The sequence below is a fragment of the Carassius gibelio genome, chromosome B24 (genome assembly GCF_023724105.1).
Source record: "Carassius gibelio isolate Cgi1373 ecotype wild population from Czech Republic chromosome B24, carGib1.2-hapl.c, whole genome shotgun sequence".
Lineage (NCBI taxonomy): Eukaryota > Metazoa > Chordata > Actinopteri > Cypriniformes > Cyprinidae > Carassius > Carassius gibelio.
Window position 1 is genome coordinate 23,028,508 of NC_068419.1, and position 26,980 is coordinate 23,055,487.

The 26,980-nt window shown below is 41.4% G+C and overlaps 1 protein-coding gene across 1 annotated transcript in view; it reads right to left on the bottom strand.

Moving 5' to 3' along the window:
- Nucleotides 1-2,984: 2,984 nt before the first annotated feature.
- The window catches only part of ofcc1 (orofacial cleft 1 candidate 1), an 85,394-nt gene continuing 61,398 nt past the window's right edge, over nucleotides 2,985-26,980 (bottom strand). Inside the window, exons 16-17 of the mRNA XM_052595827.1 lie at nucleotides 8,549-8,731; nucleotides 2,985-3,241 (exon numbers count right to left, since the gene is read on the bottom strand). Coding sequence (XP_052451787.1) covers nucleotides 3,101-3,241; nucleotides 8,549-8,731 — 324 coding nt within the window. The 3' untranslated portion in view covers nucleotides 2,985-3,100. The remainder of the gene's footprint in view (nucleotides 3,242-8,548; nucleotides 8,732-26,980) is intronic.

The window sequence follows — 26,980 nt, forward strand, 5'->3', positions numbered from 1 at the left end:
TGAGTGATGACTTTCCTACAGGAACCAACAGCTGTATGTGCAAATCATGCATATAAATCAATTACCAGAGCCTATGTACTTTAAATGCACCCATTAATTAAGCAATGTCAGATACAATGGAGCGTGAAGTTCATTACATTTTTAGCATTCACGCACAGGATTATTTGAAGAGAAGAGGGTTTTACCTAATGATCAGTGCCACAAAGACACGTTGCTGCCAGAGAGAGAGAGTGTTTTGAAGGGACAAGTAAAACAGCAGTAGGACAAGCACTGAGTTTTTTTTAAGCCTTCGAGGGATGGATGCACCTCCATCAGGTTTATTCTGATGCACTGGTGCATTTGCTCTTACTTGAGCTCTGTTATGTGTGTGTGTTGTGGTTCTCTGGCTTCACTATTCCACACAGCAATTTGGTTTTAATGGCAGGAAAGTAGTTGTAAGAGAGTGGCCTACATTAGGCATTGACCTCTGCTTAATGAATACGACAGAACGTTCCTCATCACTACAAGTTCCATGTTGTGACAGGATTTGCATATAATTTTTTTTTTTCTTCCTCTCCTTGCAAATATACACATTTTCTTTTTCAGTGAACAGGACATCTGCCTCTGCCACTCCAGAAATAAATAAATAAAACTGGAAATAAATGAGCAAAATCCACATGATATATCCAGATGCTGTTTGTGCAGCAGACTTCCCTGAGAGCACGATATATGCACTTCACCACACTACCTTACTGGTCAAACATTATTTTTTTCTTGATATGACAAAAGGTTCTCTTAGTCAACTCACTTCTATGAATTTTATTACACTTGTTTTAATGCTCTTAAGCTGACATATCTTAAAGAGAAAGTGTAAAGAGTTCCTGAAGTCAAATCTCTCTCTTTTTTAAAAATCCTTTGTGTAGTTTAATTCGATTGAGCAGAGCAAGCCTGCAGAATGGCCTATGTCACACGCACTGAACCCATCACCATCTCTCTCTGTTCAATACCAACAGGGCTACTTGAATGTGACATTAAACAAAGTGTTTTCTTTTCATGTTTCTCTCTAACTAGCAGCAGGACTGTGTAGATAACTTCAAAAAGTTACAGTTCCCATATCATAGTTCGACTTTTCTTTTCACTGAAATCAGCAAATACACAGCAGAGAGAACCCGCTGGCATCTTTCACAGAAATAACTGCTGCTAGGGATCTATTTGAATTTTAAATCAATGTGAAATAGTATTTGTCATTAGCGATCAAATATTTGAAGTGCTGGTATATTTTCTATCTGGTTTCACCTTCAGTGTTACAGTTGAATACAGATTAAGTTCAGTTTCAAATGCTCAATAAAATAAAACATAAATACAACCTACTAAACCTTTCTCTCTTTTTTTTTTTTTTTTTTTTTTTGGTCAATAATATTTTTCAAATGTAAGATTCTTATGTATTCATCATGTCTGTATTTATTTGATCAAAAATGCAGTCATAAATAACATTGCAATTCATTCATTCATGTCTGTGATGCCAGATTATAAGTATAAACTTAGAATATACTGATTTGAAAAAATATATATATATATATATATATTATCCACAGTTGTGTATAATTGTATAACTGCTGTGCTTAATGTAGTATGCTATCCATACTACATGTTTTTGCTTTTTATTAAGGCTACAATAATTCATCTAATATCTTAAGTCTTATTAATTATTATAGTCATAAAAAAAATAATGAACACTTGAATAGCAACTAAAATACATGCCTTGAGAACATTTGTATATTATTTACTATGTATATATTATATTTGTATACAAATAAATGTGATCCTATTCAAAACAGTCTTGTAGTATGGCAATATATATAGACACACACACACACACACACACACACACACACACGCACGCACATGTGGTCCAGTATATTGTACTTATGCCATCTACTATCAGTTCTAATAAAATCCAAGAATGCATGATGGATATGAATGCGTATGATGGGTTGGATGTGTTTTTCTGATGCTGGTCAGGGAAGAAGCTCTCTTGAACTCTACACTGAGAGAAACAGATGAAGGCTCATCTCAGCTGGGCTGTTCTGAGCTAAAAGCCCTCTGGTCACTACTCACTGATGCTCTCTCGTCGCATAAAAGACAGAAAGTTCAATGAGCACACGAGAGTCATAAGCGCTGAGGTGCCGAGAGTCCCAAACAGCTTTTCCCCAAACAGCCGCAACTTTGGGCCATAATGGCCTCCCATAAAGAAAATCATCATCAATGAAAATGACAGGTTATTAAGATCTGATATTAAGCAATGGGGTTTAATAATGATAGGTTATCTATAAAACCTTTACAACCTGGCACCGTACGAACAGATTCAATCTCACCCGGCCGCCACCGCTGACACATGTTAATAAGCCCACAACCTTTAATTAAGCAGTATATATAAGTAGGGCCCCATTAAGGCCTGATTTGTGGGCGAGTTCATTACGTCAAGCACCGGGCAGCAGACACATACTCAATACAAATCAAGGCAGACAGAATATTATCCTGCTTAATGTGGCCCCAATATTGATATTTTATCACTGTGTCTTGATAAGTGACTTTTAGAATCGTCATTTTTCATGGTGTTGAAGCAGCAGTGAAGACCAAACGACCCGCATTCATGTCTTCATAGAACTGTTACTTTACATTGTTTCCTGAGTGATGAAAAGCTTTGCATTTATGTATTGTACTTTTCTTTGACATTCTGGTATTGGTTTCTACTTCTGTGCAAGGAGATCTGACACCAAAAACTGGAAACCAATGAAAGTCAAAATCAGATTGTATGTTCCTTTTGATTAATGTAATTAAAGCTGCATTTAAACTTTCATTAAAATTCATGATAGTGCAAGTTTGACTGGAGTCCTTTATGAGTTATGCTGCCATGTTTTTGTACACAAGTATACAGTTTTATCAAAAAGTATTTGGATTATGGTTATGGACTGGTCTCTTTTATTCCATTGCTTGATTCACAGGCACTTCCTCCAAGAGGCTCAACCCTGTGTGATCCTGTAACACACATTTACATAAACAAAGACAATCTTACGAACAAATAACAGCTTGTTGCATCATGATCATTTAACAGTTCATCTCAGTATACATCCATTCGCAACTCACGCCAGGCAGGTTTTCTCCTCTTCCTCTCTCTGAGATGCATTGCATTCTTCATCCTCCCATGTTCCCCGTGCACCTCTGATCTCTGAAACTCTTTATTGTCAGAATCATGCATCACCTGTAATTAATACACCATACAAAAGTTCAAACTAATGCATTCATTGCATAATGTAAGAAGATGATCAAAACTACTAAAATTATTATATATATATATTATTGGTAACTTGAATGTGTGAATTATGGGCCACACATAACATAAAAAGGTCAAATAGATTATTAATTTAATGATTGCATTGACAGATTAATTTATGTTATAAATAATAATAATAATAATAATAATAATAATAATAATAATAATTGACTGAAAAGAAAAATGTTCAATCACGGCCAATAAGAACATTTTGCAAATAAACTAATGTGGAATTTTGACCCATGAATTTCACAGTGGGAGAGTACAGAATAGAAAAATGTCCTGTTGCTTATCACAGCTGGTCAGAACAAAAACTCAAGATTAACCCAAGAGTGTTTATCACTTTTTTCACGTCACACCTGGTTAGGACACAGTACAAGCTAACTGTAAAATTCATATCATTAAGGTTACTTTGGAAAAACAGGAAAAAAGGACATCGCATGCCAGAGATTTGAATGATCTAGCCCTGTTAAACAAGAAAACTAAAAAGTTAATTATAACTATTTGTTTTCTTTCTTTCTGTTTTCAGTTGACCTCATGGCATATGAGACATAGGCAGTCAAACATAAAGAACAGTGATTACAAGCAGTCACGAGAAGACGAACCGAGGTCGTTTGTCAATGATTCTGGCTGCAGGATTATTTTAAAGGTTAAATATTTCATATCCAGATGCTAATCTGGGTCAATGTGGCTTCAGTCAGCTGTCATGAGCCCTGACTCATAAATGTGAGCTGAACAGAAAGAATTTAATGGAGGATCTAATACACTATGATCCAAATGAAGATATGATACATCAAATGTCATGATTTTTACCTCATTACCCACACTGACTGGGAGCAAATGATCACCGTAGGTTAGAAAAGAGGTCTTTGAAAAGGCCTTGGTTCAATTTTACAGAATTTTATATAATTCATTAATTACACTTTTTTGTTGAGCAAAATTATATTTTAACATTTTGTATGATTTTGTGTTGTATATTACTTTTTTCCATTTTTGCTGTTTAATAAGCTGTTATCCTGAGGAATTAAATGTTTGCTGAGCAGCTAATAATGCCAGCCAATAATTTAAATACAAAATGAATCGTAAGTAACTTCAGTTGTTTATTAATGTTGCATAACATGCTCAATGAGTGAATTTCCTTTTATTGTTTTTTGAAAATGGTCAATTGATCTGCTGTAGTCAATTTTGAAAAAGAAAAGTACCCTGAAAGTATTCACGGGAGTCCCAACTTGCCCTCGTCTCCACTATTCAAGACTTCTCTAACCGTGCAGTAGATAAAAACCTGCATCACTGTGTCACTCAAAACTAGTATCTTTGTTTTTAGGCGTAAGCCACTAGCAGTCAATCGTTAGCACCTTTCAATACCAGATGACTGTCACACAGCGTCTATTTAAAGAGTTTGCTGAATTCAAGGACAGACAAAGGACACACAGAAACACAAACAGCGCCGCATGCTCTGAAACCTCAAAAGCCACATGATAAAAACAGGATGGCGTAAGTGAGTGTGTTTAATGCGTGCTGGGTGCTCATCAGCGGTTTTGCCGAGCATTAATAATTTGTGTGGAGGTAATACTCAAGCTGTTGGAGCTGTAGTTGTGCATTTTTAATGGAAGTTTTACAGAAGTGGCGGCAGGCTTCACATATGCTGCAGACGGCATATGGGAACGAGAGATGATGCAGCACAGTTGGTCAGAGCGCTGCTTTCTTAGGCCGCAGACACTTAAACGCTAGCCCGAGAGGAAAGACGCGCTCACGCACATAAACCTACTGCCGTTTTAGCACGCGCCCTAATGAATTCACACACGTTTATGTCCATCGCCATCTTGTTTCCACATATGAGGCGGATGTTGGCCCAATCGGAAATGAAAAAGTTATTGGTGCTGCATTCAAATCTGAGCTATTATCTGCCCCAATTTGTAGTTACTCAGAGAGCGGTAAACATCTGCTTAAGTAATGTTTGCTTTTAAAGCATCTATAACTTTAATAGAAGCATCATGGGAGCGTCATAAAGTTTCTGCAGAATTGCAACTGATTAAACCGCACTCTTTTCTGTTGCATGCTGACAAAGCTTTCTTCAGTGAAACCTAAATCCCCTGTAGTGATGGGTTTGTGCACAGAAATATATTTCGATCTAATCTACTTAGTAAAAGCGTTTTACTCCTAAATAAATGATAAGATGACTCCAGTCATATGAGTGTTCTAGGTAAAGCTGTTTATTTCAATTCAGCAGCAGATATTTTTATACAGCAATTGTTTGACAGCTGAGTAAACACAGTTCTTTACAGACTGACTGAAAACTCACTTTCAACGATGTGTGTTTTGGCGACTGATTAAAATGAGGGTGAACAGCTATAGTTGAAGTCAAGGAAATGGATTTGATTGGTTATTCAAAAGACCATTAAAGTTCACAGAAGGAACTTTTATCTTTTATAACTTTTAGCTTGTCATTTAGATGCACAAATATTAGATATACTGTATTGAGGGTTTCTTATAGGCCATGATGAAAATTGGGAAAATATTCAAATCTTCAGACAATTGCAATACAAATATTAAGCTAACTTAAGGGAAAAAGTACACATTTCCCCCAAAAATAATATATTATATGGGAAAGTAATTTAAAACCCTGCTCATATACTTTTCATATCCCAGTGTCCAACAGCTTGAGATATTCTGTGCCTCAGTATACAGTATATGCATATGTGTGTTTTTCTCTCTGTGTAAGCTGTAATTGTAAATCTTCTGGTCACTTCGTGTTCTAAACCTTTAGTTACTTCTATATGGATTTCCCAAACATTAAATTAAATCATATTTATTTATTCGATGTTACATTATATACACTGAGAATGAGTTAGGCTGGAGTTGTAGGTTTGCAGTGCTGTCTGGGAGCTGGCATGGCTGTCGCCTGTGCCCTGGGGTGGGCGGCACTGATGTTATCAGCGTCTTTCGTGTGTCAGCCTGCCCATCGCCACACCCATCACACACTCCAGATATGGCCTGACACTTCCCTCTGCTGAGCCAGCCACAAACACAACACACAACCCCCTCCTTAAATAACCATTGTCACTCAGTGCTGAAGTACACATGATATCAAAAATTACTTTCTTATTACACATTCATTTTGTCCATGATTTATTGGTGCATGTTATTCAAATAATACTACTACCGTTGATAATAATAATAATAATAATAATAATGTGTTTATAAATGAATATAATTTCATTTGTGACCCTGGTCTTTAGGATCTTTATTTTATTTTATTTTATTTATTTTTTATTCAGATGTTTGCATCAGCTAAAAGTTGAATAAATAAGCCTTCCACTGATGTATGGATACAGTAGGACAATTTTTGAGTGACAACGTGTGATTCAGCCAAGTATGGTGACCCATACTCAGAATTCATGCTCTGCATTTGACCCATCCTAAGTGCACACACACAGCAGTGAACACACACACACACACACACACACACACTGTGAATGAACACCCAGAGCAGTGGGCAGCCATTTATGCTGCGGCGCCCAGGGAGCAGTTGGGGGTTCGATGCCTTGCTCAAGGGCACCTAAGTCACAGTACTGCTAGCCAGAGATTCGAACCCACAACCCTAGGGTTAGGAGTCAAACTCTCCAACCACTAGGCCATGACTCCCCATGGACTCCCCTAAGGGGGCCAAAAAACCTAAATATCAAGAAAATTGCCTTCAAAGTCCAAATTAAATTCTTAGCAATGCATATTGCTAATCAAAAATGTATTGATATATTTATGGTAGGAAATTTAACAAATATCTTAATGGAACATGATCTTTACTTAATATCCTAATGCTTTTTGGCATAAAAGAAAACAAAATTGCTATTGCTATTGCTATATTCGTGCGACTTATGAGTCACTTATAACAAACAAATAAATAAATAAAGATAGATAGATAGATAGATAGATAGATAGATAGATAGATAGATAGATAGATAGATAGATAGATAGATAGATAGATAGATAGAGATATTTTTTGTGTATAAACTTCATCTATAACACTGACTGCCTTCAAAAACAAAATCCAATATGAAAATAATTCAGAATTCTGCTGATTTTGAGCCAATTGCTAATTTATGGTAAGTCATTTAGATTTTTACAAGCAACTGAAAAAAGCACAAATGTCAGGGCATAACAAAACTTCTCCAGGCCCCTAAAAATACCCTTAGACCTCGGAGGGTTAATCACAGAATCTTTGTAAAAGGGAAACGTAAAGTTCTGCCATGTACGGAACCTGAATCTTTGATGTGTGATTTAGTGCATTCGAATGGCTGGTGTACAGACTTTTGTCTTCCAAACATGGACAAAGTTCAGAAATTCTTGACAGCTTCTCAAGCCATTTGTTGTTTAGTATCATCACTGATGTGTTTGTGGCTCTTCAGGGCCGCCCCTCAGACTGATAAATATGCGCCGCATTCTATGGTACTCTCATCAGTCACAAAACAACTCAGGACGCCATTAACCGACCGCACTGCCTGCGAGCGAACCGTTGACGTGCATGCAGCATAAATCTGCTGTTTTTGACACGGAAGTTCTGAAATATTAATTTTGTTAGGATGATCCAGGTTGTTCTCAGGGGGGATGGGAGTTAATTCATGTGCTTGCAGTTGTTACCAAGCAGAATCAGTGGTACATTTAATTAGACAGCAATCTGGACGGCAGTCTGCGCCCTGCTGTTCTTCTGCGTTTAATAACGTGTGAAGCCATGGGCGGAGGTTAGCGAATATATCCCGTTTTAGAGTCTTAGATTAACCAAAGGAAGAAAGAATTAGCACCTAGTCCAGGTGTGAGGGATACAATCATGAGCGAAATGCACTGATTGCCTGTGGTGAAGGTGACAATGCTCGCTTCTTTACACACTTTAGCTCTGTTCCAAAACCTAGGGAGCAATTTTAGGCATCATTAGGCTTGCTGTTTCACAAGGTAAAAAGCAACATTTAAAGATCATTTTGACTAAAACATAAGTTAGCATGTATGTATTCATACAGGTAAGGCAACACCAGAATGTATCATGATTAAAAAGTCAAAATTATGTACACTTATTTTTTTTCTTATATTACTTCACAACATGCTAATATCAGGTTCTTTTGAAATAAGTTGTGAGTGGATTTGTATGTGAACTTCTCTTGAGGAGCCCCATTTTGTTGTGTGCATATAAAGTATTCGAAGTAATTTTTTTAAAGTCTTGGATTCTACATAGAAGATGCCCACCTCTATAATGGCTCCATCAGGTTGTCTCAGGAAGTGTCTGTGATGTTGGCGCAGGCCGCTCAAGTGCAGGGTGTAGATGGATACATGGGTGCTGGTCTCACATCCGGTATTAGGCGTGCCCGAAGGTTGTGCCAATTCTACCACAGGCTCCTCCTCCGTCCAGATGTAGTCGTACACTGCCACCTATTGAGACACATACACCCCCCCGCCACATATACACACCTTGTTAGAGTATTTAAACAGTATTGCAATACTAAGTACTAACACAGCATGCTACATGAGTGACTGTATACAGTACATACTCTACAGAGAGTGTATATTAATAATTTGGGCCAAAAATAACACTGGACTCCACAAACTTTCACTGTAGAGTGAAATTTTTCTAAATATCTTCTTTTGCCTTCCATTGAAGAAAGAAAATTATTCTAATTATTGTAATGCCATGAGGGGTAAGTAAATGTTCAGCTCTACATTTATTTGTATTTTTTTTTCTGCACACTAATTACACACAGGTGGATTCCAAAACGGTTCAATTTCAGTAGTTTTCTGAAAGACGTAGATCAAAAAAAAAAAAAAAGAAGGGAAAAAAAGAGTAAGGAGTAAGTAACTGTTTTATTAATTTAACTGAAACTACTTCTAAAAATATATATTTTTAGACTGATTTGCATCCTAAAGTAATAATAATAATAAAAAAAATAATTAATTACATTTTACTGTTATGCTAATGCAAAAAAATTAAAATAGGCACTATGACCACACATTCATGTAGCTGCATGTGTTTATGTGTGTGTTCAGATCAAGGGTGTATCTGAGTGCAACTGCCTGCTTGCACGAATGCTTAGCCTAACGCAATTACCTGCCCTACCTGCGGCCACAGTTCAGCACTCACTGAGATGAATGCAAACCCGGATAGTTGACAGTAATGGTCTGTAATTTACAGCTGTGCTTGTGAGGTGATGAGCTCTGGCTGAGAGACGCAGGAATGCAGCGTGTCAGGTTTCTGCATGACTCATGCAGCCTCTGACCCTGACACGACACTAACACACATCAGCCTACAATAACCTGCTCCAGCCTAATCCTTAAACGACTGAAAGGAAAAACAAAGAAACTAGTGGCCCGTATCAATCATTAATACTAGTGTTAAGGGCTATGCTTGGAATAGCATGCTATTTGTTCTATTTTTGCACAGTATGTAAATTTCCTTTATGCATGGAATACTCAGAAGACCTACTACTTTACTACAGTCTTCTTAACTTGACCTTGCATTTTCAGCTGGATGAATGAAACCAGAAATGTTGATCAACCTCAACATGGATTCTGCTCACTTGTTCCATGCTTCAGATCTTATTGTGCACAAAAGAAGATGAAATGATAAAAAAATTATACAAATTTGTTCATACGGTTGAATCAAAATGTGTTCATAACTTTTCTTCTCTATGTATTTAATAAATGCATAATATTGTTTATCACTGCATACAGCATTCAGTTTCACAAACTGTACTTTTTTTTTTAAACAAATTGCTGTCAGTAGACAACGTATATTACACACTATGTAGTAAACAGTATGCTAGTGTTTCATTCAGAACATAGGCAGAGCTTTGAACATCAAAGACTCATAGCAGATTGCAACAGAGATAAATATACAAACGCAAAAAAATAAATAAATAAAAAAACAGAAAAGAAAAGAAAAGGAAAATACAAGATGAAAAAAAAAAATCAGTTGTGATTAAATCATATCTTAAGTGTCTCAGCAGGTTTGATGTCATGAGGGATGGCTCTGATCCGAGTATACGGGTCCCTTGTGTGTGTTGTACCTGTAATGCACTGCCCTGCTCTATTAGAGGAACACAGGAGACAAGCAGAGCGTGTAACATGCTATATAGGTCATGGATCTCAGATGCATTGGTGTGTGAAGATCACAGCGCCTCTCACCCAACTGGGCCAGCTTCACACTAGTGTCAGCACTGCTACACATACCCCTTCTGACCTCAAACACACACATGCACACTATACATATACTCATCATTTCTCAAACATATGTGTGAATGCGCTGTCACAGCATGTTATGTGCAAAGACTCACCATTCATTTTAGGTCTGAATGTATTACCACTGTGTTGTGGACATGTACATTGGAGTATCATGAAAATACTGTGGTACATGAATTTGATTTAGAACTGCATGATATTTCAAAAAGCCACAATATTTCATTCTAATTCTCTCTCTATATATAAAAAAGGCAGACATTACAGCATTGTAGAAAGAGTCTTGAATAACCCTGAAATTATTTACATGCAATTTTATATTTTGTATATGCGCATGTAAGCTGTGTATATGTGGGGGAAAATAAAGTGATATGGGAGTGATGACATATTTTTGTTGACCATGTCAACTAGATAAGCCCCCGAGACAGATCCCCTCTGAAGACCTCATGACCTAGACGACCATCAGGTCGACCACAGAAACAAGATGAGTCCTCTGCACAATCTGACTTTGTCGCAACCTAGAATTAAACAGCTGTTTTATTTTTTATTTTATTTTTCTGGCTAGACGGGAACAGCAGACTTTCCCTATTTAATAGTGTAAAGCTGCTTTGACACAATTTGAATTGTAAAACAATTGACACTGGACCACAAAATCAGTCTTAAGTCCCTGGGGTATATTTGTAGCAATTGCCAAAAATACATTGTATGGGTAAAAATGATTGATTTTTATTTTACGCCAAAAATATTTAGGATACTAAGTAAAGATCATGTTCCATGAAAACATTTAGTAAATTTCATACCGTAAATATATTAAAACTTAATTTTTGATTAGTAATATGCATTGCTAAGAACTTAATTTGGACAACTTTTCAGCACCCTCAGATTCCAGATTTGTATCTCCGCCAAATATTGTCATATCCTCACAAACCATACATCAATGGAAAGCTATTTTTATTCAGCTTTCATATGATGTATACATCTTAATTTCAAATAATTGACCACTATGACTGGTTTTGTGGTCCATTATCATATATAAATAATAGTGACTTGACTTTCATATGGGTATTTTGGCATGAGTTTTTGTATTTCTAATTGAATGGGTTTGTGGTTAAATTCCTGTAATAAGGTCTGTGGATAACACAAGCTCAAGATATGTTCACATATTATTCTACGATATAAAATACATCAGTATTACCCCATTGTGATTTTTTTTTAAGCTTTTACTTTTCTTGAATAAATGCAGTTTCTAACAAGTGGCTAAATGAGACTATACAGAGGCTGCTGGGGACATTAAACATCACGATGTCTTTTCCCGCTTTTATAGCCTCACTGTTTATAATTACACTTTTGCAAACTATTCTAAACTATTTAGCTTTTTCTTCTGGTGACTGCATTTAGGCTTCAAAATTCATGAAAGTTGTGTTCATTTACGAAGATTATCATGATGAATAAAACATGTAGGAATCATAATCTTTTATTGGCCGTGTGAGCTTATTTCCTGCAATAATCCAAAATGGAAAAACCCTACTGGGTTTTTGTCGAGGATACCAGGGTCCAGCACTCTATAGTAGACTTTTTTTGGGCTAATGAAGGACAATGAAAACTCAGTCCAGCAGGTCTGGATGACCAACAAAATGAATGCAGAGAAGAAAACAGGATCTCATCCTCTGAGACTGGAAACACTTTGAGGGGCGTTGGGAAAAAGTCAGCAGGCTCAGACAGGCCTGAATTCAGATTACCACATGACTCACTTTCTCTCTGTTTCCCTTTTCCCCTCTTCTAGCAGGAAGTTTTTCAGGCCACAGCCGAGTTTATAAACTCAAGGTGACCCCTTAATTGGCTCTGTAATTACGACTCCTCTGGAAAAACATAGGTCTTGTCAGGCAGGGTCAGAGCGAAGGAGAACTTTAATTTCACTGTGTACCCATGTCTTGATTTTCCAACTACTTAAGACTGTTGGCTAAACACAGGTCATGCTGGTAGGTCGGAAATTGAGAGTCATTACTGCACGTAATTAGACACTTCTTAAATACAGAGTGCCTGGAGAGAAGGTCCACACTGAGCATTGTCACAGGACACATCAAACGTCATCGGAAAAACATGAGCGAGCAAATTGCAAACACTCAAAGCCTGTTCTCTGAACGATTCATGTGTGGCCTGGACAGATACTGAAGACTCTGTTGTTTAGCGCTTCGTATGCCGTGACATTTCAAGTGTCTCCACGGCTCTTTGTCGCTTTAGCAACATCTCATCTTGGTTGTTCACACTCAGTGTGGTTAATCTGCATGTGTAATTCCACTGTCAGAAATCACAAAGTCTGTATTCTGCACGTTTCACGCATTGCATCATGGTTATTCCTTTGAACCTTTTCTTTAACGCGAGAATACTTGGCGAACGCTTCTCTCCAGCGCCGTCTTCGTGGTGGCGGTAAGTGCTTGACTCACACTCAATGCCTGGCTGTTCTCAGGGAACCCATCTGTGGGTTAAGCAGATAGCATTCAAGTGAGCTAACCTAATTCCAACCAATCAAGCTTCGATTTATTGTGGCCGTCTGTATTTAGAAATCTGATAGAGTCCATATCAGTCTCTTTATTTGAATCTGGAGAGACAGCCATTGCTTCTTTGAGGACTATAAACATCAAACCATGTCTCCCAGTCGCAACATAAATTCAGATTTTGCAGGCGTTACGGCAAACGGACAGACAGGCGGGGGTCCAGGAAGTGGAAATACAGACTGGTGCTCCATTGCACTCCAAATGAGCCTGTGCCTGTGCCCAAGCAAATGAGATTACACATCTCCATATTTGTAAAAATGGATATCCGAAATTTGATAAGTGCATTATTTAAGTGCGGTTGCCTCCTCGCGACAACCCTAATACGCTGGCCAGCACGTACGAAAGCTGCTGTTTAATGGAGTAATAACTGCAGTGCCTAGTCACAGTCAGATGAGAGCAGCTTTTAAATACTGACATAAAAGGGCCAAATTTATTCAGCGATTTCAAATGGACCCAAATGTTCTTGTGTAAAACAAAATGCAACTGCTAATTATACTGTAAAAAGTACCTATCTTAACATATCTAAAGGGTGAATAACATCTCTAAGAATAAAATAAAAAGCAACAGATAAAACAATATATATATATATATATATATATATATATATATATATATATATACATATATATATATATATATATATATATATATATATATATATATATATATATATATATATATATATATATATATATATATATAATTATTATTATTATTATTATTATTATTATTATTATTATTATTTTGGATTGATAAATGCCCAAATTTGCATCTGCAGACTCTTAAGTTCAGACTGAGCGTTTGATTGATATCTTGAGTATTTATTTATTTATTTAGCATGATGGAGCATATTCATTTACCCCATTTTGACTTTACTGTACATTGTTCTTTGACAGTATAAACCCTAGTGTGTGAAATGCAATTATTTATTTATTCATTTAATACCAAATACAATCAATAAATAGTTTTATTTTGCCAAAAAAAAAAAATATATATATATAGTGTGCTAGTGTGTAGAAGTTTAATAGAATACTCATTTGTTAGCTTAGCAACATAAATTCTCTACAGTTTTCCTCTTCCCAAGTTTGCTTCCTAATTTAGTTGTCTAATTAACCTGGCATTGTTTAGTAAACACGTTGTTAGCTCTTTGACAAATTGCTTTGTCCCTCCTCTTTTAAAAGTTGCTTAACAGAAAAACTAAAAACTAAATTTAATACATTTATAAATTAAATATTGTTTAGTGGTATTTTGTATAACTTTTTTTTTTTTTTTTTTTTTAAGCTGACACTCCAGTTGAGAACATGACTGTTTTGGGGCTTTATAAATACTGCTCTCATTACAAACAGTGAATTTCTTTAAATAGCTTGTAACTAGCTTGCAACTTGGCAAACTCACAGGTTCACAAATAAATTCCCCAGCACAGATTTTTAGCTTTCCCCACCAAAAGTAGCTCTGCTGTTTTCTTCTCGTATTTTCAAGACAAAACACCACTGACCTTCCTCTCGCGCTCTACCCACCCTTCTCCCTAAGAGCGGTTTATATATAGTGCCGCTCCACCGCTGGAATCTGCAGCTTCTCAGTTCTGTCCCACTTGGCTTTAATTTACAGTGGGAAAATAATTAGAATCTCACTTTTGCGAAGAGTGGAGTGAAAATGTAAACAATGCTTCCCTGCGGGCGAGTGCTTCATCAAGTTGACAGGTGCATTTGAATGAGCCTGTGCGTGCGTGTGTGTGTGTGGCGGACAGCCTGGGTTATTTATGTGGCAGTTGCACATGGCAGGCCTGGTACAGTATGATGTGATGGGCAGATTACAGCAGAAGATCTTGGAAGAGAGTAAAGCGGAGCTGCAGCTGGGGTTTAAACAGTAGGGTGAATGTGGGGCCAGTGAGGGCATCCAGAGGCCAAGATACTGATATACTGGGTTAAGCTGTTCAACAAAAATACACAACTATACAAAAAAAAAAAAAAAAAAAAAAAAAAAAAAAAAAAAAATTTATATATATATATATTTTTTTTTATACAAACTAGTGAGCTGCCCACTTAGTGCGGTCTTTTGTTATCTTAGGTACACACAGATGTGAAGCCTGGAATTGTAGGCAACAATATGGCATGTTCTAAGATTTTATAAAATACTAACTTTGGCCCAAATTTCACAAAGTGTGTGTATCCTTTGGAGAGAAAGCAATCCCAGCACGCATTGTAATGAGTTACTACTACTACAACTACTACTACTACTGATTCATGACTGAAATAGTACAACATTGCTAACATTTTAATAAACTAGCTACATCGAATTAACAATAAACTATTTGCCCAATTGTTGTTTCCTATCCCATGTTTGTTGCTTAACGATCAAATGTGTAGTTTGTGATAACAATCAGAGATGATTGGCCTCCCAAGTGAGACCCCATTTGTCGGTCGACATAACGTCTCCGTTCCCTCCATCAGGGAACGAGGGTTACGTACGTAACCGAGACGTTATGTCGACCGACAAATGGGGTCTCACTTGGGAGGCCAATCATCTCTGATTTTAAGAGAAAACGCCAATGAAATTGGCAAGTGGATTAACACACCTGAGCCACTCCCCGTGCCAGCGGGTATAAATAGGGCGACAGGTGCATCCACTCATTAGGTTTTACGCTGAGGAGCCGAGAACGTGTCCCGGCAACAGCGAATGGTTCAAGGTTGTGGCATGGGGACATAACGTCTCCGTTCCCTCCATCAGGGAACGAGGGTTACGTACGTAACCGAGACGTTCCCTATCTGTCGGTCACTACGAGTTATGTCGACCGACAAATGGGGTCCTATGGAAAACGCCATAACCTGAACCTTGTCACAACCCTGAGGCGCTGCAATTGTTGACAAGCCTTGGCGTGCCACAAAAGCTACGCTTAAGGTCGTAACCTTCCCAAAGCCCCAGCGCAAATTCACTGACCTTGGTACCGAAGGGGCCAAAGGGTGAGTACATCGCTGCTGGAGAAGGCCATGCTGCTGTTCCGCCCACATAAAGTAAATGGAAGGGATTTCAACCTTCAGTGAAAGATTGCTTCAAATCTTCCCTATTTGTTCTTTCAGCTGGCAAGACAATGGGGAAGCGAGCCTTTAGGAAGGGTCGCTACGGAGACCACATCCTACCCGTAGGGAGGTGACATGTGGATATACTGATATGGACTGACCCAGGGGGCAGTACTACATATGGAAGGGGTCTCTGAGGCAGGTCCTACCTTGGAGTAGGGATGGGACGGCTGCCAGAAGAGACCGACAGAGCGATCTGTCAAGGGAAGACACGGGTTTGCCAAGAGGGAAACCTTACCGTGGAAAAATACACATATGGGATTACCCGCAGGGAACCCAGCCATATGGACACCTAGCCCAGTACGGGGGCTGACCGGCTCCGGGCATGCTAACGCCAGTACTGGGCCTGGCGACAGACTGCTCCGCCAAGTCTGACGCCGAGGGTGCTGGAGGATGCTCGACCAGGGTACGCCAACCGGGGAACTCTACTGGGAGAAGAAGGCGCTCACATCCCCGTGTTAGGGGGAATGGCGCAGCAAGCGAGACACCCAGCCAGCCCTTCCCGCCAATTACCTGTTACCCAACACACGGGAGGAAACTGGCTCTACACGGAGGTTGTAAAACCTCGCAAAGGTGTTAGGTGTCGCCCAGCCCGCAGCTCGACAAACGTCTGCCAGAGAGGCGCCGTGCGCCAACGCATAGGAGGAGGCCACACTCCGTGTGGAGTGGGCCCTCACCCCCAGGGGGCACGGCTCGCCTTGGGAATGGTAAGCCAAGGCGATGGCGTCCACTATCCAGTGGGCCAACCTCTGCTTAGAGACAGCCTTCCCCTTCTGCTGACCTCCAAAGCAGACCAGGAGCTGCTCAGAGCTTCTGAAGCTCTGGGTGCGGTCCACGTATATGCGGAGCGCTCTTACGGGACACAGCAACGACAAGGCTGGATCTGCCTCCTCCAGGGGCAGCGCTTGCAGGTTCACCACCTGGTCTCGGAAGGGAGTGGTGGGAACCTTGGGCACGTATCCAGGCCGGGGTCTCAGGACAACGTGAGAGTAGGCCGGCCCGAACACAAGGCACTCTTCACTTACCGAAAATGCTTGGAGGTCCCCGACCCTCTTGATGGAAGTGAGCGCGATCAGGAGCGCTGTCTTGAGAGACAGGAACTTAAGCTCAACCGAATCCAGCGGCTCAAAGGGACCCCTCTGAAGTCCCGCCAGGACAATAGAGAGGTCCCAGGAGGGAATCAGGGGTGTCCTAGGAGGATGTAACCTTCTGGCACCCCTCAGGAACCTAACGATCAGGTCATGCCTCCCCAGGGACCGGCCGTCCACTGCATCGTGATGTGCTGCAATGGCAGCCACATACACCTTCAGGGTGGAGGGTGACAGCCCACGCTCCAGCCTACCTTGCAGGAAAGAAAGCACGACTCTGACCGGGCATCTCCGGGGGTCTTCTCGGTGAGAAGAACACCAATTCGTGAACAGACTCCACTTCAGAGCATAGGCCTGCCTCATAGAAGGGGCTCTAGCCTGAGTGATAGTGTCTACCACTGCTGGGGGCAGATCACTTAGGTCTGCCGCGTCCCGTCTAGAAGCCACACGTGGAGGTTCCAGAGATCTGGACGCGGGTGCCAAATGGTGCCAAGCCCCTGAGAGAGAAGGTCTCTCCTCAGGGGGATGCGCCAGGGAGGGGCTGTCACGAGGAGCATGAGTTCCGAAAACCAGGTCCGGGTGGGCCAGTAAGGCGCAACCAACAGGACCTGTTCCTCGTCCTCCCTGACCTTGCACAGTGTCTGTGCGAGCAGGCTCACTGGGGGAAACGCATACTTGCGTAAAGCCCGAGGCCAGCTGTGTGCCAGTGCATCTGTGCCCAGGGGGGCCTGGGACAGGGAATAGTACAGCTGGCAGTGGGAGGACTCGTGGGAAGCAAACAGGTCTACCTGGGCTTCCCCGAATCGACTCCAAATCAGCTGGACCGTCTGGGGATGGAGTCGCCATTCCCCGGGGAAAGTGAGCTGTCGTGAGAGCGCGTCGGCTGCACGATTGAGCTCCCCCGGGATGTGGACAGCGCGCAGCGACTTGAGCCACGTCTGACTCCAGAGGAGGAGATGACGGGCGAGTTGAGACATGCGGCGTGATCGTAACCCGCCTTGTCGGTTGATGTACGAAACAGCCGCAGTGTTGTCCGTGCGGACCAACACGTGCTTGTCCAGCACTAGCGGACGAAACCGTCGCAAAGCTAGATGCACTGCCAGCAACTCCAGGCAGTTGATGTGCCAAAGCAGTCGAGGTCCTGTCCAGGACCCTGAGGCTGCCTGCCCGTTGCATGTCGCGCCCCAGCCCGAGTTGGAGGCATCTGTTGTGACAACAACGTGCCGGGACACTTGTTCCAAGGGCACACCGGCCCGTAGAAAGGCAAGGTCCGACCAAGGACTGAATAGGCGGCGACACATCAGTGTGATGGTGACACGATGTGTACCGCGGCGCCATGCCCATCTCGGGACTCGGGAGTGTAACCAGTGCTGAAGTGGTCTCATATGAAGCAATCCGAGCGGCGTGACTGCGGCTGCGGATGCCATATGCCCCAGGAGCCTCTGAAAGTGTTTCAGTGGTACCACTGTCCTGCCTCTGAAGGAACTCAGGCAGTTCAGCACTGAGTGGGCACGTTCGCTGGTGAGACGTGCCGTCATACTCACCGAGTCTAACTCCATACCGAGATAAGAGATTCTCTGCACAGGGGAGAGCTTGCTCTTCTCTCGGTTGACCTGAAGCCCCAACTGACTGAGGTGCCGAAGCACGAAGTCCCTGTGATCGCACAACTCTTCTCGGGACCGGGCCATAATGAGCCAGTCGTCGAGATAGTTGAGGATCCTGATGCCCACTTCCCAAAGTGGGGCAAGGGCGCCCTCCGCGACCTTCGTGAAGACACGGGGGGACAGGGAGAGCCCGAAGGGGAGGACCTTGTACTGCCATGCCTGACCCTCGAAAGCAAAGCGCAGGAACGGTCTGTGACGAGGGAGGATAGAGACATGAAAGTACGCGTCTTTCAGGTCGATCGCTGCAAACCAGTCCTGGGGCTGGACGCATTTGATAATGCGTTTCTGCGTCAACATCCTGAACGGGAGCTTGTGTAGGGCCCGATTCAAGACTCGCAGATCCAGGATAGGTCGAAGGCCACCGCTCTTCTTGGGCACGATGAAGTAAGGGCTGTAAAACCCCGTCCTCATCTCGGCTGGAGGGACCGGCTCGATTGCATCCTTCGCCAGGAGGACAGCAATCTCCTCGCGCAAGACAGGGGCGTCCTGGACTGCCACCGAAGTCTCGAGCACGCCATTGAACTTGGGGGGTCGCCGGGCGAATTGAATCGCATAGCCGAGTCGAACCGTCCGGATGAGCCAGCGTGACGGGTTGGGCAGCGCAAGCCGGCCAGTGGCGGAACAGAACAAAACAGAAACTGAAGATTCTCCGCCCGGCCCTCCTCCGGGGGAAGGAGTGGCGCTGTCTTCGCCATCTCCTGAAGAGCAGTTCTCCGCATCTCCGAGTTGCCCGTGTCAGGGCCGCTTGGTCGACTTCCTGGAGGACTTCGCAGCCGGGAGTGACACGGGGGGCGCCGCTCTCCTGCGCGGGGCTCGACGCGCCGGCCTCGAAGAACTCTCAGCACGGGGCGGAGCTGGCGTAGAGGACGCAGGGGGGCGCCCACGGCGACGAGCAGGCTGAGGCGCTACCCGCGACGGAACGGTGGCAGCCGGAGAGACACGTCGGGGCAGGATGTGCTGGATGGCCTCAGTCTGCTTCTGTACCGCCGAGAACTGCTGGGCAAAGTCCTCGACAGTGTCGCCGAACAGGCCTGCCTGGGAGATGGGGGCGTCGAGAAAGCGCGCTTTGTCCATGTCCCTCATCTCAGCCAGGTTCAGCCAGAGATGCCGCTCCTGGACCACCAGCGTGGACATCGCCTTCCCGAGGGACCGCGCCGTGACCTTCGTTGCCCGTAAGGCGAAGTCGGTCGCCGTGCGCAGCTCCTGCATCAACCCCGGGTCGGTACCACCCTCGTGCATGGTTTTGAGTGCCTTGGCTTGGTGTACCTGCAGGATAGCCATGGCATGCAGGGCAGAGGCAGCTTGGCCCGCAGCACTGTAAGCCTTGGCAGCGAGTGCGGCCGTCAGCTTACAGGCCTTGGACGGGAGGCGCGGACGATTCCTCCAAGTGGCGGCGTTTTGTGGGCACAAGTGCACCGCAACCGCCCTCTCCACCTGGGGAACCTCTACGTACCCCCTGGCTGCCCCGCCATCGAGGGTGGTGAGGATGGAAGAGGGAGAAGAGCGGCTTCTGGCCGTGAAAGGGGCCGTCCACGACTTCGTCACCTCTTCATGCACCTCCGGGAAGAAAGGCACCGGAGCAGAACGAGGTTGTGAGCCGCGTCCCGCGCCGAGAAACCAATCATCCAGCCGTGAGGGCTCGGGACTGGGCGGTGTAGTCACCTCCAGTCCGATACTCACGGCTGCCCGGGCAAGCATGGCCGACAACTCCAAGTCCGATTCGGCAGTAGCGACAACACCCGAGGGGGGCAGCCCCGCCGAACCTTCATCCTCAGAGGTCGATAACCCATCCCCCGATGCAGCAATCGACATCTGGTCCTCGGGCGGCGCACCGAAAGACACGCTGGGACCGCTGTGAGACGGCCCAGCAGAATCAATCGGCAGCTGCACGGGACAGTCGCTGCGTGAGGAGTGAGAGGTCCGTGGGGCGTGGCCCGGCGGAGAAGCTCTCACTGTGATCCTCAGATCTCCCAGAGCGCCAGCCGGCGGCCCTCTGCTCGAGCCAGAGAGACCGGGACGGGTGGCGACAGAGGGGTCTGCTGCACTCCCCTTGAGGAGTGAGAGACGCGATCGCAGCGCTGCCATGTTCATACGCCCACAGTAGACGCATGAATCATCCACGAGCGCAGCCTCAGCGTGTTGGACGCCCAGACACTGCAGACAACGCTCGTGACCGTCAACCGAAGACAGGAAACGACCGCATCCAGAAGGACACGGACGAAACGGCATCTTGAAAAAGACGCGAATCGTCCGTGATTTGCTCTTTTAGAGAACTGTCTCTTTTAGCCGAAGCGCCCAGGGGAATCGCCGCTCGCAGGGACACCACTGTAACGCGCCGTCACACCGACCAGGAACAGCTCTACCAAAAACAAAGATGAATGGCTTTGTAGTGATCTTCTTCATCGACTACTCGGCTCCGAAGCAAAAATCTAATGAGTGGATGCACCTGTCGCCCTATTTATACCCGCTGGCACGGGGAGTGGCTCAGGTGTGTTAATCCACTTGCCAATTTCATTGGCGTTTTCTCTTAAAATCAGAGATGATTGGCCTCCCAAGTGAGACCCCATTTGTCGGTCGACATAACTCGTAGTGACCGACAGATAGGGAACTAATCTTACGAAATGATACCTTGGTAAACACTGGCCTATGCAAAATCAGGCATACATATTCATCTATCTATCTATCTATCTATCTATCTATCTATCTATCTATCTATCTATCTATCTGTCTATCTGTCTGTCTGTCTGTCTGTGTGAGTATATATATATGTGTGTGTGTGTGTGTGTGTGTGTGATTTATATATACATACAGGTATATATGTATGTATATGTAAAATGTGTGTGTGCGTTTTAAATTAATGTGTATAGAGGGTGTGTGTATCTACACAGAGATACAGAGATTCAAAAACAGCATATACCATCAATTAATTATGGAAGTCAATTTCTACCACAGGATTAATAATAATAATAATAATAATAATAATAATAATAATAATAATAATAATAATAATAATAATAATAATAATGTTTTTATCTCACATTTTTTAAAACTTTTTTTTTTCTCACAATTATCAGATGAAATGAACTCTCAGTAATTCTCAGAATTCTGCTTTTTTATTTTCTCTCAAAATTTGGAAGTTCTCATGTCACAACTTAGAGTTTATATCTCACAAGTCTAAGATATAAAGTCAGAACTGTGAGTCAAAAACATGCGATTCTTAAAAAAAGAAATAGGTCTATAGATAATTAGGTATTGGAATACTTCCAAAACCTGAATGCTTCTTTCTATGCAAAACTATAATATTGATTCATTGAGATTTCTCTGAATGGGTTTCTCTGGCTGCATGTTCTGTGCATTATCACCGCACGCATGGTAGAGCATGCTGTTTGTGTAATTAGGGCAACATGAATCTGCAGTGCTCGAGTATGATATGGCTGTGGAATGGTTTTATATCTGCCCTACTGCTCCCACAGACTTGACAAACAACTGCTGAACATCAGAACGCACAAAATGAGTCATCTCAAGATCATTTGTATTGTTTATTTATTGCTTGTTAGCAGCGGACAGAGTGAGCGCTCTTCTGACAGCGCAACTCATTTACCTCAATGAACCCATGCTAATGTAATGCCAATCTACTGTGACGTGTGCTTGACTGAAACTGGGCTGGTAGAGAGATTTATAAACTAAACAGGCATGAATATTTAACTTCAGACTCCAAGCAGAGACAGATAAAGAGGAGATAGTATCTGAGCTCAGGATAATCTGCTTCATGCATCTGCATAATTCACTGTTACTAATCTGCTTTTATAAATGCTTAAAAAGCCCATTTAATCCATAAACAACTCCGGAAAGGAAACAGCGACTTGCATGAAGCACTAATGCCTGGAAGTGAAACTTTTTCGAGGTTTGTTTGGAGGGGAGAGAGTCAGGGATATTTACGTTCATATTAAAAATGGTTTTGCATGCACCAATCTGCTCATAGATTTACTTGAGGATCAGCAACTATACTGGCTAAAAACTAAAAACCAATCAGAGTGATTCATTTGGGTTTTAATTTACAGATTGGATCTTCAACAGAACAAAAGATATCATGAGAAAATAAAAAAATTACAAGGTGGTGTAATGTTTATGTTTAGTTTAGCTGCTATTTCATTCCTCTCATGTCAGTTTGGTTCTTGATTACCCCTTGTTAGTTGCTAGTTGCTAATTAGTTTCACCTGTGTCAACTTAGGTATTTACCTAAGGTATTTAGGTAAATACTAAGGTATTTACTTTTGTTTGTTTCCTGAATATGTATCTCTGAGCTTCTTGTTATTCTCCTGCATATTTTGACTCATTGATTAAAGACTGTGTCTATACTGATCCTTTGTTGTCCTTGTTGACTACCAAAAAATACCCTGACGGCTGACTCGTACAGAAAAGTGTGATTTAAAAAAAAAAAAAAAAAAAAAACCTAAGCATCAGTGGGGTGTAAGTAGATCATATAATAACATACAAATGAGAATAAGTGACCAATTTACTAAAAAAATAAAATAGATACAAATTGTAAGCGTGTTGAAAATTTGCTTCACAAATTAAAAAATGTAACTCCTTCACCTTAACACTTTGTTAAAGCAATAAGAACACACAACTGTGCATTACAGTAATTTTACTATAGCTACGGGGTGTTTTCAGACACAACACAAACCAGATCCTGTTAAATTGTTAAAGTTAATTAAATAATTGTAAAGTTAATTTATTATGAATACAACTTTAAATAAACAATTGTTCTTTACAGCATTTAAGGAAGGGTTATCATAGCTAAAACTAAAACTAAAACAATTAGATAGATAGATAGATAGATAGATAGATAGATAGATAGATAGATAGATAGATAGATAGATAGATAGATACTACCTAAGTGTCATTCTAAAATAAATAAATAAATACATTAATAATTGTCCAACTGTATTGATTCCAGCTTGTTCGTGGAGGCCAAAAAAATAGCATCGGGTGGCTCTTGGCCTCCACGTAATGCATTAAAATTGTTTGATGCATAACTAGCCATGCATTATCCCATATATGTGCCTAATTCTAATTGACTGTTGTTTTAGCAATACACTACATCTGTTTTCAGGCTCTGTTGCATGATAGATACAATCAGTTGAAGTTGTTCCCTAAAAACTTTTTTTTTTTTTCAAAAATTCAAAAATAAAAAAAATAAATAAAAATAAAAAAATCCCTGTTGTGCTGCAACTTTAAACTATGTTCACTGACTTACTGACCATCCAAGTTGTTCCTTCTGTTTTACATTATGAGAGAGAGAGAGAGAGAGAGAGAGAGAGAGAGAGAGAGAGAGAGAGAGAGAGAGAGAGATTACAGGATCTATATGAGTTTTAACATGTGGACTCAATTTCAAACTCCCAGCTGCAATTGTTTTGACAGCTGACCGTGTGCAATATGTTCGGATAAAATTAAAAGAAACGTCCATCTCTGATACAACCAACGACCAAACTGGTATGTGGAAAACAAGCGCTGTATAAAAACAATCATAGTGCTGCCATGTTTTCAGAGCGCGTGAGTGAACTAACTCTTGCTCACTTGCTAAGATTCTGTTTTTACTGATTACCCATCCATAGTAGAATCCAGACTTAACCGTGACCATGAAAAAGTGACCAAACTGAAGATGTTGAATAAAATACCAGCTTTATAAACACACCAAAGCAATAAATTAGCCAAGAAAAATCTGAGGGGCTTCCACGCAAATCTAGACTGGTGTCTCTCTCTTCCCAAACCATTGTGTGACTGCAACACTTTCACACATTGCTGCCCACCGAAAGCCGTTGACCTTTTCTGCATGGCAGGCGTGTCCCCTCTGCAGTCATGTCGTATTGAGCTCTGTTGTGTGGCTGTGCCGCTGTAGCCTGGGGCCCTGCAGCCTCTGTGCACTGTCCACTAATAGCCTCCTGTAATTGAAGAAGCGGCTTTCAGAACTAATGCAAGCAAACAGGCCAACGGAGTGGAGGGGGGAGGGCTGCAGGTGCCTTCCTGTGACCCTTCCTATATCAGGGCAGATTCTGGGCAGCTTCCCCCTTCGTTTCAGTGTTTATGTTCCTGTTTTGGGTATTTTTCCAAGGCTTTTTCAGGCCCATTGTTACCTGACAGTGTCTCCGGAGCTTGCCGGTCATGGGCCACTAGTCAGCTTTTGTAGGTGAGAACTAAAGCTGATCATTTTGGAAAAAGCCATGAATTGTATATGGGACAAAAAATAAAAATAAAATAATAATAATAATAATAATAATAATAATAATAATAATAATAATAATAAAATACGAAATTTTGAAATGTGACAGTGTAGCACGCAAAATAATCCTAAAAATTATGCTGATTATTATAATGCAGATCAATATTTAAATATTTAGTAAATTAACTGTATTTGTGGTTATTTAGTAATACAGTGTCTTTTAATTGTAATAATGTAATATATATATTTCCAAGTAAAAAATGTAGGGTCAGTAAGATTTTTTTTTTTTTTTTTAATAGTCTCTTACACTTCACAAAGCTGCATTTTCTTGTTTCTGCTTTATCAAAAATGCACCACAGTTTAACAGTTCAACATTTAAAATAATGAAAATGTATTTTATTCCTTTAATGCAAAGCAGCATAATTCCATTTTGGTAAAATACATAATTACAAATAAATCACTTGTACTGTCATTTTTTTACAGTATATCATAAAGGTAGGGGAATTTTAATTGTGAATGCAATATTTGTTTTCCAACTCTTAAATACTGCATATAGGTGACAGTATTTAATCATTTGAGCAAAGGTAACTATAGAGAGAGAAAGTTTGGAGCGAGTTATTTGATGTCACAGAATTGGACTACAGCAACAGCATGAAGAGGTCCCACGTACCTCCGTCTTAATAATTACAGACGGAGAGACAGAGAGATGAGTGGTGGGGGGTGCACAGGAAGACAGTGGCAGTCTGCTCGTCATTAGATCTTCAATGTGTGTGTTCTCCTTCCTGCGACAGGTTGGGCCCCCTGTCAGTTGTTTTGCAAAGCACCTAGGGTGTTCCTTAAATTCAGCCCGTGGAAAGACATTACTGAGACATGTGGAGACAAATAGCACGACAGAGTGCAAATCTCGATGCGATTCAGTAGCGAAAACATCTCCAGGGCTATCAGCAGCCATTAGCGTAACGTTCTGGTGAATTACGGAGAAGATTACGGCGACGCCGGACTCCTCTGTCACTGTCACACAGACGGTGACAAAACAGTTTGCGTTACCTGCTTAAGCACGGCAGACATTAGCACCTCCCTTCCAGGTACAGTAATCAAGAAGGTGACGGCATACAATTAATGAGGTCCATCTGCAGCAGTGCCTATACATAATTAATGAGCTCATTATCCACACACTTTGACTTTAGGCCCCTTCGCTAGACATAGGCTACACAGTATAGGAGTGCAGTTAGAACATAAAGCCTATGTGGTTGCAATCACCACCATAGAAATGTTTCTCAGCAAAAGACCCACAACCTACAGTGTGGCCATCCATACTGTGCGTGCAAGCATTTACTTTTATTCAGTGGGGTCTGAATGCTAGTATGACAATGTGTTACTAATGTAGTAATGCTGATCTCATGGCCTAGAAGGAAATAAGCTTTAATAGGAAGTTAATTAAAGAGTAAAAAATCAGATTAGTATTTTTTTTTTTTTTTTTTTTTTTTATGATCGCCCATTGAAACATACATAATTTGATAATAATAAAGCCAGGCCACGTGCAAAATTATTTATTGTGGATTGTTTTATTGCTATAGTGCTCGGAAAAAGAAACTTACATTAATGATAAATTACCCATAACTGTTTTAGTGTCAGAACGGTTTCTTTACTCTATAAAGAAAAATGTGCTTCATATCAGGAATCAAGTTACTTAAAATTAGCAAATTATTGGCTTTAATAACCTAATATAGGCTAGATGACAAATTACATGGAATCTCATTTACGTAAAAATGTATTTTGAATGTTTATTTTTGGTCAGTGTCAGAGTAAATCAGAGTGTCATTTTTTTTTTCTGTTTCATCC